Source organism: Zingiber officinale, chromosome 3A (assembly GCF_018446385.1).
Source record: "Zingiber officinale cultivar Zhangliang chromosome 3A, Zo_v1.1, whole genome shotgun sequence".
NCBI lineage: Eukaryota > Viridiplantae > Streptophyta > Magnoliopsida > Zingiberales > Zingiberaceae > Zingiber > Zingiber officinale.
Genome location: NC_055990.1, coordinates 31,157,516 through 31,178,199, shown reverse-complemented (window position 1 = coordinate 31,178,199; position 20,684 = coordinate 31,157,516). Strand labels below are relative to the sequence as shown.

Below are 20,684 nucleotides of genomic sequence, written 5' to 3'. Positions count from 1 at the left end.
CAGCAGTAGTTCAATAATAACTCTTTAGTGGTATGAGTTATTATTGATGAACTTGAGTTGGGTGTTCAGGTCGAACACAGGAAGCTCAAGCTCATCTGGAGGCCAAAACCAATTCCTTCTCTAGGTCCCTGTTGTAACCTCTATGTATAAAACCTCGCATCCACCCAAGTCATCCTTATGGCCGGTCACATCCTTGCTTGGTGCCCAAGCAAGGGGTCGGCTGTTGGTTAGTCCTAGGAAGATCATGCCGGTTCCACTGTATAAAAATTTTGTACAAATGTCGAACCTATCCTAATAACCTATTATGTTCTTTATAAATTAAATTCGAAATCACAAACGGAACTTTGCATTATTGATTCCAAATTTAACTTATCTATTCTTAATGGTTTAGACTTGGATCGCAAGCGATGGTTAACATTATTGATCCAAACCCACCTATGTTATAAATTCAATTAAATATTAATTTGAAAAATTGGCTTCCAGGTTAAACATGGTGAGACACTAGGCCTTCTTGGATATGGGAGCAACCACCACTTCCTAGACAAAGTCTTTCAATGAAATCTAATATTTAATTTCCTTATATAATCCTAAGTTTAACCAAAAGGAACAATCAAATCACAAATTTAAAAAATAAAAAAAAAACATAAACTCGAATCACAAATTTGAAACCTAGAATTATATGTCTCTTGTGTTTGGAATTCATACAAAGAAAAACTAGTATGATGCGGAAAATAATTACTAGTTATACCTTTCTTTATAAGCAACGACCTCTTGATCTTCTACCATATTCCTCTTCTTATCCCGGACGTTGTGTGGGCGATGATCTTCTGAGATGAGAACCACCCAAGCTCCTTCTTCTCCAAGCTAGTTTCGGCCACCACAAAAAAACTCCAAGAGTATGAGGTTCGGCCACCACCACCAAGCTCCAAGGGATGCTAGAAACAAAGCTTCCTTTCTCTCCTTCTTCTCCAAGCAAGATCCGGCCACCTTCCAAGCTCCCAAGGATGAAGAGGTTCGGCCAAGGAGAAGAAAGAAAAAGGAGAAAGAGAAATAAGAAGGGCCGGCCACACCAGGGAAAAGAGGAGGAGAATAGAATAGAGTTATTACCCATCAAGGCACCCCTACTCCCTCTTTTATAATCCTTGGTCTTAGCAAATAAAAAAAATTTAAATAAACACTTCCTTATTTTCTTTACCATAAAAAAGAAAATTTAATTAATTAAAATCAATTTCCTTTTCTTAAATTCATATGGTCGGCCACCTCATAGCTCCAAGTAAGGAAAGTTTTAACACAAAATTAAAGCTTCCTAATTTGTTTCCGAAAATTTTAAAATAAAAATTTCTCTAATAATTTTTCCCTTCATGGTTGGTTACAAAAGAAATTTTATAAATTAAAATCTCTCTATTAAAACATGTGGATGATTTCCAAAAAGGAAAGTTATCTTTTAAAATTAAAATCTTCCTCTCAATCTACAAATAAGGAAAGATATCAAATCTTTTCTTAATCTTTTGTAGAAACTTATAAAAGGAAATATTTAATTTTAAAATTCTCTTTTAAAATCATGAACATGGTTACCAAAAAGGAAAGTTTATCAAAAAATTAAAATCTTCTTTTTAACTACAAATAAGGAAAGATATCAAATCTTTCACTTAATCTTTTGTAGAAAACTATAAAAGGAAAATTTTAAATTTTAAACTTTCTCTTTTAAAACCATGATATCCACATAAAAAAAAATTTTAAAAATTAAAATTCTTTTAATTTGATGTGGCTGGCCACACCAAGCTTGGGTTCAAGCTAGGGCCGGCCACACAACTTAGCTCATCCAATTTGCTTGGCCGGCCCAAGCTTGGGTTCGAAGCTTGCTTGGCCGGCTACTTTAGGATGGGTATAAAGGTGGGTATAGGTGAGTATAATAATTTATAAATAAGAGGCTATGATAGGGACCGAGAGTAGGAATTTGTTTTGGTCTCCCGATGAAATTATGCTTCCCGTATTCACCCCAAACACCCAACTTAATTTCATCAATAATAATTTATACCACTAAAGAATTATTACTGAACTATCTCACCAATCCCAAATTATATTTTGAGCTTATTCTTATTATGAGTGTGTTAGTCTGCCTGTGTTTAAGATGTCAAATGTCCACTAATTAAATGAGTTACTGACAACTCTCTTTAATTAATATCTTAGTCTAAGAGTAGTACCACTCAACCTTATCGTCATATCGGACTAAGTTCACCTGCAGAGTTTAACATGACAATCCTTATGAGCTCCTCTTGAGGACATTATCAACTTAGATTACTAGGGCACAACTTCCTTCTATAATCAATAACACACACTATAAGTAATATCATTTCCTAACTTATCGGGCTTATTGATTTATCGAGCTAAATCTCACCCTTTGATAAGTCAAAGAAATAAATACTAAATATATGTGCTTGTTATTATATTAGGATTAAGAGCACACACTTCCATAATAACTAAGGTCTTGTTCTTTTATTAAGTCAGTATAAAAAAACTTATCTTAAATGGTCATGCTCAATACACTTAGAGTGTACTAGTGTAATTTATTAGTCAAGATAAACTAATACCTAATTACACTATGACTATTCCAATGGTTTGTTCCTTTCCATCTTAGTTGCGAGCGCTGTTTATAATTTATAAAGAACCGATAACATGATCTTCTGTGTGTGACACTGCACACCATGTTATCTACAATATAAATTAATTGAACAACTACACTTAGCATATAAATATAGACATTTTGATCAATGTGATTCTTTATTTCAAAACAAATGTTTACAAAAGCTAGGCTTTTAGTATACACTCTAACATCGGCCGCCCCTTGCTTGGTGCCCAAGCAAGGGGCCGACTAAGATGGGTTTAAAAGTGAGTTTTTAATTTTTAAAATTTTTCTTTTTGTAGCCATCTACAATGTTTTAAAAGAGAGATTTTAAATTTTAAAAACTTTCCTTTTTTGAAGCCATCCACATGGTTTTAAAAGAGAGTTTTAAATTTAAAAAATCTTTCTTTTTGTAGCCATCTATAATGGTTTAAAAGAGAGATTTTATTTTTGTTAAAACTTTCCTTTTTTGTAACCATGATTTAAAAGAGAGGTTTTAATTTTAAAAAACTTTCCTTTTTGTAGCCATCTACAATGTTTAAAAGAGGAATTTTTAATTTTAAAACTTTCCTTTTGTAGCCATCCACAATAGAAAATTTAAAAGAGATATTTTAATTGTTGTTAAAATCTTTCCTTTTTAGCCATTACCAAGGATTATAAAAGAGGATAGATAGTACCTTAGAAATAATAATCATCTACACTATTTCTATTCCTCTTCTATTCTCCTTGTGGCCGACCCCCTCATATTCTTATTCTCCCTTTGCTTTCTCACCTAAGGCCGGCGTCATCAAGAGGCTTCAACCATCTTGTGGCTAGCGGATTGCAAGGAAGAAAGAAGAACAAGAGGTGGTGTTCCTAGCTTTGATCCCTTGGTGGCCGAAAGTCTTGGAAGAAAGAAGGACTTGGGTGGTTTTTATGTCTTGGTAGATCGTCGCTCACACGACGTCCAAGAGGAGGAGAGGAATACAGTAGAAGATCAAGAGGTCTTTAAGCTATAAAGAAAGGTATAACTAGTTAATTGTTTCTGCTGTGTACTAGTTTATTTTTCCTTTGTATGGATCCTGAAGTACCAACACAAGAGGCTAGCGATCTTGTGCTTTGATTGAGGTCTCTGTAGTTTAACCTAGGGTTTACTGTAAGGAGTTTAAATATTCAATTTCTTTGAAAGGCTTTGACTAGGAAGTGGTGAATGATCTCATAACCAAGAAGGCCGAGTACCTCGCCAACGACCTGGAAGTCAATCCTTGAAATAGATATTTAATCAACTTCTGTAATATGGTTTAACTTCTGATGAACACATGAGTTGAACTTGGATTAATAATATTATGTTTCATTTGCAATCCAAGTTTAACTTTTGAAAAGCACATGGGTTGCTAGGAAAAGTTCTGTGCTTGTACAAATTTTTGTGCAGGGGAAACATAATCGAATTTCGAGCAGCGTCACAGGAGCACAGCGCAGTAGAGCAGTTGTTGGAAGATGTTATTGTGTTTTTTTGCTCTAGGGCGAGACCTCCTTATATAGGATGCTCTGGATGCCCGAATCCCTTCCGGGCACCCGGACCGTGACGTAGGTCCAATCAATCAGCGCACTCCTCATGACGATAGGATAGATTTCTTGCCTCCAAGTGCCCAAAACGATTCCGAGTGCCCGGATCCCTTTCGGGCGCCCGGACCATCTTTCTTCAGAAAGTCCTTCCCCTGCAAGAAAGTGTTAGTCCGAGGTAAAAAATAAAAGTTAAACTACCCTGCAAAAACAAGAGTTAACACAAATATAATAAAAGAGTAGTAATTAGATTCTGTCTCACTGAGACCGGAATCTAGTCACGATCTCAACTTAGATTTTTTAAATGGTTCTATGTTGGATCGACGCTTACTGTTCCCTTAAACGGGGAACGCGTCCTCACTAAGTCACTCCCCTCCAGTGACTTACTTTAACTTACCTGCCAGACGTCCGATCAGCCCGTCGACCTAGCTTGACTTCATGCCAAATATCAGGTCAGCCCGTCGACCAGTCTAGACTTCATGCCATACATTAGAACAGCCCGTCGACCAGTCTAGACTTTGTGTCAGCTATCAGGTCAGTCCGTCGACCTAGCTGGACTTCTCCTGCACACTTATTCAAATTATTAGATCACAACGAAACTAACTTAACATACTTTGTCATTCATCAAAACCTGAGTTAGACTGTTAGTGCTAACCACACCAACAGGATTTACAGCTCCTTGTGAGAAGACGTATACCTTATGGCCACTCGTTAGGATTATTACTCAAAATCTTTGGCCAAAGCATCACATGTTAAGAGTACGAGACTCTTGTACACATGCACGAGTAATTTGAATTTGTAGAACTAGGAAGTATTATTTGAGCTAGGTGTGACGTAGTTAGCCTAGTGGGGACAGACACATATACTATGTCCTGAACCAAATGGGTATAAGACAAGTAAAAGGAATAAAGCACGACTCACTGTATCTGCTAAAGAGTTTAGAATTAGTTCTAAGATCAACTATGATTTTCTGACTAATTTGGGATCATGATGTACTACTAGGTGCCACTCATGATCGTTCTATAATTAAGTAGTTAATTATAGACGACCAAGATAAATTGAGAACATATTGGGTCACACGCACTAATGAGTCTCTAAAAAATATAAAATAAGTTAAAGAATATGATTCTTAGATTAAGAGATAAATATTTAGTTGGATCATATATAAGACAAATATGAAAATATTTGTTATGATGGAATCATATATAGATTACATCTCTTATGGTAGAGTTGAACCATATTTGGTTTAATCATGAATTAGTTATTAACCAACTTAGTTTAGTTGCGAACCAAGCCAAGGGGTTAATGGCCAATTTTTTATTAAGAGATAATGGGTTGGATTTGAGCTTTATAATCCAACTCATTAAAGAGGATTATATATAGATGTAATTGGGAGAGAATTAATAACAAGTTTCATTATTTGTTGATTGGATTTTAGAAACCCAATTCTCCTCTCCCTCTCCTCTCTCTCCCTCCACCAACAATAGGGTGCTCCCTCGTGTTACCGTGACCACCACAAGGGAGAAAAACTCTCCCTTGTGTCCTTCTCTTCTTCTTTCTCTTGATCTCTCTTCTTCACTCGTGGCTACTAACTTCCGAACGAGAGGCTTGTATTCAAGGAGTTGTCTTAAGGAGCTCGGAGTGGTTACGAATAGAGGCGAGTTTCAATAACGTCACTACGGTTGATGCCCTTCTTGTTATAGGTTATCCGTAAGGTATACCTAGCATAAATTTACTTTCCATAAAATTTTAATTATGCGATCATGTTTGACATGTTGTATCCTTATATGCATATGGTGTGTGTGTTATAATAAATTAGTTTATTTACGTTAAGTCTTCCACTGTGCATGTTTACGAAACGTGTTCTAGCACACACCCGCATCAGGCATATCCCAATAGTTCTTAGCAATAAACATGATTGATTCTATGAGAAGTTCTAAGAATTGTGCTTCCAATTCTCTTCAAAGTTGCCCCACTTTTTTCTCACATGAGCGATCTCTTAAGAGTAATCCACATTACTCGACTAGATCATTAAAAGACATGTGCTTAACTTCCATCCTTCACTGATCCATTAGGTCATTTCCCCACAACGAGGAACTTTATCGGTGCAGTTAGGTTGTCCTTTTGAACCTATTTATTGGGATCTCTAGTTTGTATAAGTTGAGTTTCCTTTGCTCCAACATTTTTAACCTAATTCAAGAGGGTAACAGAAGCATTAACTATTGTTAATGGCAATTTCATAAGCTCCCGGACAGTAATAGTTGACCATTGAGGACTGACGACTATCATTAAGCATTAGGCATTGAATGATGTTTACTCGACGTTCAATATAGATGAGGGATGATGCTCCTATATAAGGAGACCATGGTCTTGAGAAGGAGAGAGATGCAAAAGCAAAAACTATATCGAAGAAGAGGATCTCTATCCACCTTTGTTTCCCAAATCTCCTCTCCGCCATGCATTTTCACTCAGTGGTTTACCCATGATAGCAACAGGGTACTTTCTTAGTTCGCCATAAACAACCAATGCTTAGTTGTGTATGTGATTTTGTCATTGTACTATGAAAAACATACATCCTTCATAAACTCTAAGCACAACCAAAGGACGAATATGTTTTAAGAAAACTGCATCATGCATTCTTCGACAACTCTTTCTTCCACTCTACACTCAGAATCGACAATCGAGAGACTACACTGAGACTCGACAGTTAAGAGTTTGCACTCGGATTTGACAGTCGAGAGTTAGCAGAGTTGGGAGTCGAGCATACAAGGCAGCTAGTTTTCCAACAAACTCATCCATCCCAAATAACTTTTCCTTCCCTACTTGGCGGTTTGAGATTATCAGCTCAGGTCAATTTAACAGATAAGTCTGAATTTAATTTTTTGTAAATTTAAAATTTTTTTCCTCTATCTCCGCCTATAAGATTATCCAACAAAAGCAACATAGATTAGAACAATGCATATTCCAAAAGATAAGGAATAATTCTCTACTGCACAACTTTGAGCAGGACTCATATTTCTTCAGTGCTCGATGGTCGTCATGGTCTTTCATTGTATCCTGGGAAACAAACGACTAGAAAAAACCTCAAAGTACAGTCAGAAGTAAGGCAAATCTATTTCAAGGAAAATACGTTGAGCACATGCCTCGACATCTCCCTCTACTTTCCGACTCTCGACTCGGCAACTCAAACTCCCGACTCAGCAACTTCGACTCCCAACTCTGGTTCTCGACTCCTGACTCCCAACTCGACGACTCTGCTTTCTGACTCGGCTTGTCACTCAGACTCGATGAAACGAAGCAGCCATTTTTCAGACAACCTAGTAGCTCGGTCTAACTTTCAAAGTCTACAGTTTGACATTATTTGCCAAAGTTATCTCGATAGACCTCTTATCTCCAACAACAGATTGTCCAACATATACAAATATGTGGTTGCAAATATTGTCAACAAAATGTGATGATGCAACATCATCTCTTGCCGAAATCGAGTCTGACAACTCGAGTGAATAGATTCATTTGTAGGATTCAACTTGTGGCAGTTGATCGAGGGAATACTGAAATGGATTGCAATCCTTCTAGAATGAATCTATTCAGTATTCCATTTCATTCTTTCAGTTTCAGTTGCTATAAAAGGAGAAACTAGAATGAATCATTCTTTCATTCTTTCTCCTCTTCTAGCGACTGGTAATGGCGATGTAGCATGTAATCCTTCAGAGGAGAAAGAATGAAAGAATGATTCATTCTAGTTTCTCCTTTTATAGCAACTGAAAGAATGATGATGCGGAATGCGAACCTTGAAAGATATTGAGAAAGATTGTTGGTGCTCCAGCTTGTGATTCCAGTAGGGTTGCTCCAACTTGTGGATGAATACAATCAGGATTAAAACTGTTCTATATGATTTCAGAACAACAATATATAGTTTGTACAAAACAGGTTTGTGCAGAAATGCTAGATAAACCCACTTGAATGACAAAAGAGTGATGCGTCAGCCACATAAGGAGAAAACCTATGTTTTTTTTATAGCCTGAAAAGCAAGATCAACTAAGACAAACTTTTTCACACCTTTGTTATACAAAGAATAACATTTCAGAAGAGATGGCTAAATTTGAATTCAACAACTCACAGCACTTTGCACTTTATCAAATAAGCTTGAGTCACATGAAGCTTGATTCAACTTGCTTGCAGTGTCGTTCCTCTTTCTTGCTGGGATCTTTAGGGAAAAGATATTAGTCTAAAATTCTTGCTCACTAAATTTTACTAATTATTTCACGTAATTTTTAATTCTAAATAGTAGACGTTGTTGAGTTAATATTAATAATTTTAATATATAGTTAGGATAATTTAGTTGTCTTAATCTGTTGCTATGACGCCTGCCTTTGATTTTACAAGGAAACTGACAGATGAATATAATAATAACCAACGTAATATTTTTCTTATTATATTGGATTTGAATGAGAGTGATTTAATTAATTTTAAGGGATTTGACTCAGAACGTTGGATCTACATTGAATTGCTGAGATTGAATTCAAGGTCGGTCCCATGAAATGCCGCCGATTTAATTTGAATTGAATGCAATTTGCTAGAAATGGAGATCGACATATATAAGTCAGTTCGAGAGGTGTGTGGTCCTGGTTCAATAATATAATTTGGTCTAGTAGCTAGCGTCACTTTCGTAATTGGTTCAACCACAGTTAGATTCATGTTTAATTGAGATTGTCAATATTCAATCAACACTATATGCCAATATTGTTCATGTATTTATTTATATATGCAGCGTCATCAGTGATATATGATTATATGTTACTTTAATTTCACTACAATCACATGGTGTAGTATAGATGATAGACATATAATATTATGGTCAAATTAGGTAGGGATTAATCCCCATAATGTCATTATTTTTGGTAGTCCTTACTATGTGCCTTCGACCTCTTGGGACCGGCTCTAAAGGACAGTTCATGTGGCGGTTCTATGCATATATTTTTTAATTTCACTTCCTGCTCCCTGTATGTATATATATATATATATATATATATATATATATATTTTGAAGTATATATATCTTAATTAAAGTAATCTACTTCCTTCATGATGAGATTGCACCAATAAATAAATATTGATACGACATATGTTTGTGGGGTTGGGAAGATGATGTAGTTATAAATCAAGATCACAAGAGGGTCAGAAGTTAAGCTGACCTGGAGGTCAGGAAGGTCAGAAGTCAAGCCTCCGTAGCGGGTCAGAAGTCAAGATGACCTGGAGGTCAGGAAGGTCAGAAATCAAGCCTCCGTGGCTGGTCAGAAGTCAAGATGACCTGGAGGTCAGGAAGGTCAGAAGTCAAGTATCCGTGGCCAGACAGAAATCAAGATGACCTGGAGGTCAGGAAGGTCGGAAGTCAAGCTTACGTGGACAGGGTCTAAGTCTCTGCTGAGGGGACGGTCAAAGGATGAGATTATATGCCGAACAAGGACCAACCCTGATAGCGGCAGGTCTGGACACCGACCCAGCGTGCAGGTCGGGACGTACAAACCAAGGATATCAGTAAACAGTAAACAGCAAGTCTGGATACAGACCCAGCGTGCAGGTCGGGACGTACAAGCCATGAATATCAATAAACAGTAAACAGGCCTGGACACGGACCTAGCGTGCAGGTTGGGACGTACAAGCCTAGGATATCAGTAAATAGTAAACATGTCTGAACACGGACCTAGCGTGCAGGTCGGGATGTACAAGCCATGGATATCTATAGTAAATAGCAGGTCTGGACACAGACCTAGCGTGCAGGTCGGGGCATACCAACCAAGGATAGTAGTGGATATGAGCAGGTCGGGATACAGACCCGACTTACAGGTCAGCAGGTCAGGATACAGATCTAGCGTTCGGGTTGGGACACCCGCCGAGGATAACAAGTATATAGAAGCAGGTCGGGGTACAGATCTCGGAATACAGACTCGTCGCTCAGACACTACCGGACAAATAAGCCAAGGAATCGTAACCACTTGTCAGAGAATGTCAGAGAATAATTAAGGTGTTAGGGAATATGCTAACAACCAGGGCTCAATACACCTTCGGTTTGCCGCCAGCCTATTAAGAAAAGCCACGTGTCAATCACCGCTAGACAAAGCCTGACAGTCGACATTCCCTGACACCCGTCATACCCAGAAACTTCCGTTGCAGTATAAAAAGGGATGCCTTGTCCCTTATGCAGGTACGCTCACTCGTCATTTTTCTCTAGTCTTTACTATTCGTCCTTTTTTCTGTGCTTTCTGGGGAAAAAGTACCTGATTTGAGCGTTGGAGGGCCTGACCCGGGGACTTTTCCCTTGGTTTTTGGTCTCTAACGACTAGTGGATTCGTCTGAGTGTGCGTAGAGCAACAGCGTCATCGTTCTGGACACCTGTCGCCGTCAGCCGCCCGTTCCAGTCTTTTCGAGGGGTGCCAGGTAGATCCGACCCAGCGGCGACTTTCCGTCAACTTTCAGTCCATCAAGGCCCGCCTTCATCCGACTCAGCTTCCGGATAGGATCAAGTGATACGGCGTATGTTTGTGGGGTCGGGAAGATGATGTGGTTATAAGTCAAGACCACAAGAGGGTTAGAAGTTAAGCTGACCTGGAGGTCAGGAAGGTCAGGAAGGTCAGAAGTCAAGCCTCCGTGGCCTGTCAGAAGTCAAGATGACCTGGAGGTCAGGAAGGTCAGAAGTCAAGCCTCCGTGGCCGATCAGAAGCCAAGATGACCTGGAGGTCAGGAAGGTCAGAAGTCAAGCCTCCGTGGCCGGACAGAAGTCAAGATGACCTGGAGGTTAGGAAGGTCAGAAGTCAAGCTTACGTGGACAGGGTCTAAGTCTCAGCTGAGGGGACGGTCAAAGGATAGGATTATATGCCGAACAAGGGCCAACCCTGATAGCGGCAGGTCTGGACACCGACTAAGCGTGCAGGTCGGGACGTACAAGCCAAGGATATCAGTAAACAGTAAACAGCAAGTCTGGATACTGATCCAGCGTGTAGGTCGGGACGTACAAGCCATGGATATCAGTAAACAGTAAACAGGTTTGGACATGGACCCAGCGTACAGGTCGGGACGTGCAAGCCAAGGATATCAGTAAACAATAAACAGGTCTGAACACGGACCTAGCGTGCAGGTCGGGATGTACAAGCCATGGATATCTACAGTAAATTGTAGGTCTGGACACAGACCTAGCGTGCAGGTCGGGGCGTACCAACCAAGGATAGCAGTGGATATGAGCAGGTCGGGATACAGACCCGGCTTACAGGTCAGCAGCTCAGGATACAGATCTAGCGTTCGGGTTGGGACACCCGTCGAGGATAACAGGTATATAAAAGCAGGTCGGGGTACAGACCTCGGAATACAGACTCGTCGCTCAGACACTACCGGACAAATAAGCCAAGGAATCGTAACCACTTGTCAGAGAATGTCAGAGAATAATTAAGGTGTCAGGGAATATGCTAACAGCCGGGGCTCAATACACCTTCGGTTTTGCCGCCAGCCTATTAAGAAGAGCCACGTGTCAATCACCACAAGACAAAGCCTGACAGCCGACATTCTCTGACACCCGTTAGACCCAGAAACTTCCGTTGCAGTATAAAAAGGGATGCCTTGTCCCTTATGCAGGTACGCTCACTTGTCATTTTTCTCTAGTCTTTACTTTCCGTCCTTTTTTCTGTGCTTTTTGGGGAAAAAGTACCTGACTTGAGCGTCGGAGGATCTGACCCGGGGACTTTTTCCCTGGTTTCTGGTCTCTAACGACTGGTGGATTCGTCTGAGTGTGCGTAGAGCAACAACGTCATCGTCCTGGACACCTGCCGCCGTCAGCTGCCCGTTCCAACCTTTTCGAGGGGTGCCAGGTAGATCCGACCCAGCGGCGACTTTCTGTCAACTTTTAGTCCATTAAGGCCCGTCTTCATCTGACTCAGCTTCCGGACGGGATCAAATATGTATATATATATTTCATAGGTCGAGTAGGAGTTCTGAAGATGATGAAACAATTCTATCCATAAGGTATATACTTCAACAATTTTGAAAGATCGAGATGATTGTGCAATGGCATAGTGAGGTATATCACTTCAACTTTCTCAACCTCATATATATAATATAACATTGTACTAATAAATAAATATAAATGGCACAGTAAGATTATATATATATATATATATATATGCAAGAGGAGACATCCAACTTACTTTCTTTGCTGGACTATTATTTATTTCTCGTATATAAGCTCGGTTCAATATCTGGTATGCATAAATTAATTTGGGCATGGACATATAATGAAGGCAAATAACTTTGGCTAGAAATGTAGGGATGCAAACTCCTTTCCTTTAAATTCTGGAAGTATACGAGAGCAAACTCAAACCATTCAGCTATTCTGTTGATGCTCTTCCTCACAGATTGGTAAGTCAAATACCATTCAGTTTAATTATCTCATGAAAAAGCTAGATATATATATCCAACGTGATTTTTTTTGGTCCCATAAATTCCTCTTCTTATATTTCTTTCCCATAAAAGCCATTCGAGATGTTTAATATATTTTAACAACTTTTCTTGTTACTTTTCACAATTCGTTTCTAATATAAAGGTTCTTTTTTTCATGAAGGCAAAGAAACAGTTGATAAGAATACAAGCATAGAGAGTAAATGTTCCTGTACAAAGTTTAATTTTTTTCTGGCCACAAGGAGTTGATTCATAAGCCTCAAGAAATGACAGTGGTCCTAGGCTTTTTTGTTAAAAGATACATTGACAAACTATCCGATTTTATCGAGGGAGAGATAAGCAAAGTGCTAGGCGTTAAAGCAGAAATTAAGAGACTTCATAGAAAATTATCAAGAATTAGTATTTATATTCAGGATGCCGAAAAAAAAAGACATACAGATCCCGCGATCAACAATTGGGTGAAGGAATTAAAAGATATCATGTATGATGCAGAAGACATACTTGATCTTTGCTTGATCAAAGGTGGTAGATTATTGGAGGTCCATCCTTCTTCTTCTGGGGTATGCTCTCCGATCAATTTGATTTCATCTTGCTTTCATTGTTCTAAGTTTCGCAAAATCATTTGGAATCAAATAAAAAGAGTTAATGGAAGACTTGATGAAATAAAAGAGGACAATACTGTCATACCCAGATTATTAGAGCACAGAAATGAAGGCCTCCAAGAAAACCCAGTAAAAAAGTCATTTTCTCCTACCTCTCCTATACATGTGGCGACAGATATTGTAGGGACACAAATTGTAGATGCTGTCCAAAACTAATTTCGGAGATAGAGCATAGCAAAAAAAGGTGCAATGTGTTGGGAATTTCTGGGATGGGCGGAATAGGCAAGACTACTCTAGCTCAAAAAATATTCAACGATGAAATGGTGAAAAAACAATTTTCAAATAGAGTGTGGTTACATGTATCCAAGGACTACTCCCACATTGAGCTACTCAAACAAGTACTGAGAGGTGTAAGAGGAAATGATGATGGTGTTCAAAGTAGAGCAGAAGTTGAAGGCAGAATTGTTTCTCTTCTTTCAGAAAGTTTGCTTCTTGTGTTGGATGATATATGGAGCGCAAGTGCATGGAGAGATTTGCTCCGAAATCCTATTTTGAATGGTTCGTGTAGGACTGCTATCTTATTTACCACTAGACATGAAGATGTGGCAACAGATATGAGAGCTGATTTTGTTCACCATGTTGAGAAAATGGACGAAGACAATGGTTGGGAATTAATTAGAAAGATTGTTTTTGAAGATGGAGAGGATCAAATAATTTCTGAATTGAAAGAAGTTGGCATGGAAATTGTCAGAAAATGTGATGGTCTTCCTCTGGCAATTAAAGTGATAGCAGGTGTTTTATTCCGCAAGGAAAGGACTAAGAGGGAGTGGAAAAAAGTTATTGAAAGTGATTTATGGTTTATGAAAGAGAATGAAAACGAAGTATCAAAGGCTTTATACTTGAGCTATGAGAATTTACCTTGTCACCTTAAACAATGTTTTCTTAGTTGTGCTTTTTACTGTGCCATATCAATTCGATCAGATATAATCCGACTGTGGGTGGCCGAAGGGTTTGTGATTGAACGATCAAATAGTTTGATGGAAGATATTGCAGAAGACTACTACAAAGAACTCATTGCAAGCAACTTTTTGCAAATGGACCATATATTTTTAACAGGTACCAGATTTGTTATGCATGATATTTTACGATCTTTTGGGGAAAATTTGATGGTAGATGAAGGGATTATCATTAATGATGGTCAATGCACAAATACAAATTCCTTGACGAAGATTCGTCATTTGTCCATCTCAAACCAAGGCGATTTGTTATTGCTTCCCAATGTGATAATAGAGCAAAAGTGTTTAAGAGCCCTACACCTCGTTAATTGCCCTCAAATCAAGAAAATAGAGGACCATGCATTTAAGAGCTTAAAGCGTCTCAGAGTCTTGGATTTGCGTGATACATGCATAGACAACCTCTCAGATTCTCTTATGAAATTGTTGCATCTAAAATACTTGGGTCTTGATCGAACAAAGATTAGAAAGCTTCCTGAATCCATTGAGTGTCTTGCAAACCTGCATACTTTGAATCTGTCGGGGTGTGAATCACTGCATGAACTTCCAAAAAACATCACAAGGTTGAGCAATTTGAGGTGCCTTCGAATTGAGGATACTCCCCTCACCCACGTTCCAAAGGGAGTTGGGAAGTTAAAAAATCTCAACTATCTTTCTGGATTTTTGGTCGGCCATTGTGACTCCATGAACAAGATGGATGGAGGCTGTGACTTGGACGAGTTGCAATATTTGTGCAATCTAAGATATTTACGGATGGATAAATTGGAAAGGGCCACAAGTACGGTAAACAGAAACTTTGTGCTTGCGAATAAAACATTTCTTAGGAGATTGACTCTTGGATGGACAATGAATGATAATGAAAATAATGAGGAGCAAATCACTGAGGCAGAGAGGATATTCAACCAACTCTGTCCTCCACCGACCCTACAAGGTCTTCGCATCATTGACAGTTTCCCTGGCCGACATTTTCCTGAGTGGATGGTCTCGACTTCTGTCCTCGATTCTTTGGCTGACCTAACATTTTTGTGTTTTGTCAATTTTCCATCATGTACGGTGCTCCCTCCTTTGGGCCAACTGCCCAATCTTAAAATCCTAGAAATTGAAGTCGGAGAAGCAATAAAAAATATTGGGCCCGAATTCTTCGGCTACAGAACGCCTGCATTCCCAAAACTTGAGTATCTAGAATTCAAGAACATGCCCAATTGGGAAGCGTGGGTATTGCGTGAGGCACAGGATGGTGTGGATCCTAACGAGGATGTTCATGCAAGCAATCTCAATTTGTTTCCTAGTCTGAAACAATGTTTCTTCCGCTACTGTCCAAAGCTGAAAAATAGCATCCTTCCCTCAAATAGGTTATTGCAAATTAATCTCTGTCCAAAGTTGGAATATGTGGAGAAGGTTGGCATGTTGCAGCAATTGGAAGTTATTTTCCCCTCTGAAATAAACCAGCTTCCACAGTGGGTGTCAAGGCTGATTAATGGCATTTTGCATAGTTTGCAAACATTTTACATGGAATGCAATTCAGTTCTACTAGATAGTTGCAGCAAGGGGAAGCAAAATTGGCACATCATTCAACAAATTCCCAAAGTTACTATTGATAGCATTGATCGTGAAAGACGCTTATTGCTCAATAAGGACTCATACAAATATGAAATAAAGGATGAGTTTGGAAGTTTCATCACCCTTGTAAGTCCTCTATTTTCTTAACATAACTTGTTACATATCTTTCAATATTGTTAGGAAAAAAACCTTGTACAACTATTTTATTTTATGGACAGGATCAATCAATATTATCGGTCTCTGAAGAGATAGGACAGGATCAACCAAGCTTCCGTGGCTAATTGTTTCCTCCATTATGATTAAGGTTAGTAACTAATTAATGGTGGATTTTATAATATCATCACAAATAAAATGTACTTGTTTCTTTATTTCTACTTGAAGGTCGTAGCTCGTTGGAATTGATATAATTTGACTAAGGAGCATATTTCCACTAGATCAGATTGGTGTTTGGTGATGCATTGCTTCTATCTATGTATATTATTTATCCTCGGATTTTAGTGTTTGTAGGCTTGCATCTCTGTCTTTATGTGTCTAAAGTTACTCTTTTGTATATTATTTTTGGATTGTGTAGTGTAACCTATAAACTATATAAACTACTTATTTGTGTCGATCTGCTTCCTCAGGAGTGCTTTGAATGGTACATTATAAGGCATAAGATATTTATTTGTTCCTCCGGTGTATATTATTTGAATGATTTTGCAAAGTGTAAATTATTATTTGTGCTCTCTATCCATATCGAAATATTACCATTCATTTTATTTCATTAAAATGATGGGGAACTCCTTTTCCATATAGATTCCAAACTTCCATGTTATTATTGCCACAATAACATGGAAGTTTGAATCTTATTGCTTTTGGATTCATGATGAGTCATTATAGTTGGTGAAGAAAATAGACTGTTTAGTCTTGCATTTAGTTAAGTTTTGTTAAATTTGACAATGAGAAAATTTGTACGAAGTCATAGGCACGCAAGAAGAGAATATGTACGGCATTCCCACTCCCAACAAAATATTAGTTTAGCAACGACTTTTAATAACGAAAATAATTCATCATAAATCAGCAAAAAAAAAAAATAGCAATAAAAAAAATCATCGCAAAACTACAACAAAATTAGCAAAAAAAAAAATCATCTCAAAATTCTTGCAAATTAGCGATGGATTCAAATTCATTATAAATTTCGTTCAAATTCAATGGATTCATAATTCATTGCTAATTTAGCGACGAATAAATTAGAGATGAATTTAAGATTTATCGTTAAATTTTTTAGGAATCTAAAATCACCTATAGCCCTAACATCTCTATTTCACTCCCGCACTCCCACACTCTCACACGCCACGTCGATCAGTCATATCTCCGATTCACTCCAACATATGAAAGTACGGGATCGTCGCTAGTACATCTCCTCTCTTCCCTCTTTGGCTCGATTTGGTCGTGGCAAAGTGCAGCGGCCAGGTCCTCAGCCATGGCTGCGAGGCTAGGCGTAAGCTTGAGCGTCACTGCCACTTGGTGGTGAGGTTGGCCACGACCTTGCTCGCAGCTAGATTGGCCACCGCCATAGCCTAGCAGCAAGGCTAGCCACGCCCTCGAGTGCCACCGCAACCTGGCGGCTAGGTTAGACGCGATCTGAATATTTTTTCATTGAGGTGGAATAAAGATAATTTTTTTTTGATTTATGTGGTTTATTATATTTTTCATTGAGGTTAGATGTGCATTTATATTCCTTCCACATAGTACTGATTTGACTATGATTTGTATTGTTATAAAGGCGCCTTGATTTGGTAAATTCAAGATTGTTTTGTTCTCTTGTATTATTTTTCTTAGATGTAAGAAATTGTGCTTTTTTTTTCTACAGTCCATCTTATGCTCTTATCAGTGTTTTAAATCGTGTAGCGTTGGTTCATAACATTTTTGTCTTGTCATTGCGTAGCGTAAATAGCGTAGCGTATAGCGCAAGCTTTTCGTGCACGTTAATGTTTAAATTTTAAAAAATAAAATATACTTATATAAGTAAAATAAAAATAACATAACCTAAAATTAATCATAATAATTCATTACATGTCAAAATATCCCATACCAACAATTTAAAAAGTCTTATAATTAAAACAACATAACTTAAAAATAATCAGTATCATCCAACTCTATATCACTATCATCATCAATAGTATCTATGGTTGGAAAATTTCCACTATCAAAAGTTGGAATTACTCCATAATTTTCAGCATCAAGATGATTATCTTCCACATCAACAAGACTCAACCTTGCTTGTTTGTCTTTGCTTCCACCTATTATATAAGAGATACAACATTTAAGAATCAATTATAGATGAAGTAGATATAAATAAATAATTTGCATATGCTTAGTGCTTACTTGAATTTTCAGCAACTCTTTTTTTTTGAATTCGTAGGAGGAACTTCAACTATATCCTCAACATCTTCGACTCGCTTATCTGAGTCGAAAAGACTTTCAAAGGTAGCAGATGACACACTCACAATAGGATCACTTTCAAATAATTCATCATCTTCAAGCCATTTAGTAGTTACGGGGAGAACTGGACCTTCTTTCTCAGTTATCCATTCATCATCTGAATTAATTTCATCAACTACAATGGGATCAATCTTGTCTCTCCTCCTAATACTTCTCTCCCTAAGCTTGAAGTTATATTTCACAAACACCAACGCATTCAACTTTGCATGTTCAAGCCTATTTCTCTTTTTTGTATGAATCTAATATTACAAAAAAGAAAACATATATATATAAAAGTAAACAATGATATGAAAATTATAAAACAATTAAAATTCAAGTAGAGTTAGAAACTTAGAATACTCATCGATTCAAAAGTGCTCCAATTTCTTTCACATCCCGAAGCACTACAAGTGAGACCAAGCACTCGAATTGCAAATGTAGTAAGCTCGGGTGTCTTACTTCCAAAACGTTCCCACCACGAGACTAATAAGTAATAACATAAAAAAAATTACAAGAATGTATATAATTTTAAAATATGAATGCTAGTATAATTTTACAAGAACGGTTACAAGAAGAAAATTTTACTCGGAGTTTGCAACATTCTTGTTCGTTTTGCTATTGGAGTTCCAAATTCTCCTTCAGCTTTATTATATAAGTCCAATTGGATGTCTGCTTTAAGACGATCATCAGAAGACAACATCCTATCTATGCAAGTATACAATCCATTTCTAACTTCATCACAATAAGAAAATCTTTCTTTATAACGCAATTGCGGATTCAAATAGTACCCGGCCGCGTGTAGAGGATGATGAAGTTGTGGAGTCCATCGTGAATCAATTTTTTTCCAAATGGGTTTGTATTTTCTGTCAACTCCCCCACAATTAAATTTTATTGTCTCTTTTGCCTTATCCATAAGTTCATAAATATATCTCATGGCCGATCTCTCCTCCGAATCAACTTCCCTTAACACACTTACAAGAGGAACAACACTCTTAACATAAAATGCAACATGTGGCCAAAAGTTGGGATCATTAATAACAATTCTCTTCACGACCTTCCCCTGAATTGTTTGAGATAGTGGTGAACTAACCCAATCTTCGGAAGCAAACATTTGTTCAAGTGACCTTTTAACCTTATACATACTCTGAAGAGTGAGAAATGAAGTAGCAAAGCGAGTAACAGCGGGACGGAGAATTTCTTTACCGTTTGTATACTTTCTCATCAAAGAAAGTATAGTCCCATGACCATAAAGGAACTTCACAACCATCTTAGCATGCTCAATTGTGTCAACAAAAATCTTCAACTTTGCAATATCCTCCAACATTAGATCAATGCAATGCGCCGCACAAGGTGTCCACCAAATTCTATGTCTAGTCTCCATAATTTTTTTCCCCGCCTTAATGCAATTCGAAGCATTATCCGTGACAATTTGAATTACATTTTCCTCTCCCACCTCATCAACAACATCATTAAGATATTTAAAGATCAATTCCCCATTTTTAATAGAATCTGATGCATCAACAGATTTCAAAAAGAAAGTGTCGGCGGGACTATTTACTAAAAAATTGATCAAACTTCTATTCTTTCCATCCGTCCAACCATCGGACATAATAGTGCATCCATATTTTTTCCATGCCTTTTTATGCTCCTCATATATTAGGTTGATGCCATCAACCTCAGCTTTAAGTATCCAAGTTCTTAACTCATGCATTGAAGGAGGCTTGAACCCTCTTCCATATTCCGCAATGCCATCAACCATAGGCAGCCAATAAGGATCATTCACAACATTAAACGGAAGTGCGGCAGAGTAAATAAAACGACCAATTCTACGCTTCACATCAACCAACAAATCTTTTTTGTATGTCGAATTTAGGGTTGTTTGTCGAGGTTCGGAACTAATAAACCCATGAAGAGTACCTTTACCTTTTGATTCACCACTACCAGAACATCCAATTGAATTTCCCCCTACACTTCCAACTTTTGATAATTGCGTACTCATACTTTGGGGACCTTCACCAATCTCTCGTAACAATTCAGTTTGTTTACTTTTAGATGCTCTAATTTTGTCAAGTGATTCTCTAATTTCTTTCTTAATATCATCCGGAACACTAACACAAGGTGCAACTCCTTTATGAGTTTGAGCTAAATGTTCCTTCAAGCGAGTAATCCCTCATTCGATATATGATGACAAAATTTGCACCGAACAGCTTTTTCCCCTTCATTTTGATAACAATACTTCCAACCAATATCTTTTTTATCTTTTTTTGATAAATTCGTAGACATTGCAAATTCTAACTAGACAATCAAAATCCTAGAAAAACAAAAGAAAAAAATCAGAATAAATAATTAATTAATTAGAAACAAATCAACAAAAAAAAAAAATCAATCCAGGGCATCTGGATCGATCATTGCATCGATCCAAGGAATTGGATCGAT

General features: G+C 37.8%; 1 protein-coding gene and 1 long non-coding RNA gene across 2 annotated transcripts; one reads left to right on the top strand and one right to left on the bottom strand.

Annotated features, from left to right (window-relative positions):
- The first annotated feature begins 13,481 nt into the window (after positions 1–13,481).
- Positions 13,482–15,932, top strand: LOC122050315 (putative disease resistance RPP13-like protein 1). The gene has a single exon (XM_042611234.1). It carries the CDS (start codon positions 13,482–13,484, stop codon positions 15,930–15,932), a length of 2,451 nt encoding a protein of 816 aa, XP_042467168.1.
- Positions 15,933–17,798: 1,866 nt separating this feature from the next.
- On the bottom strand, positions 17,799–18,538 carry LOC122051640. Its single transcript, XR_006131484.1, has 2 exons — positions 18,153–18,538; positions 17,799–18,067 (listed from the first exon to the last, which is right to left on the bottom strand). It is a non-coding gene; the product is annotated as an uncharacterized LOC122051640 (long non-coding RNA).
- Between the last annotated feature and the right edge of the window lie 2,146 nt (positions 18,539–20,684).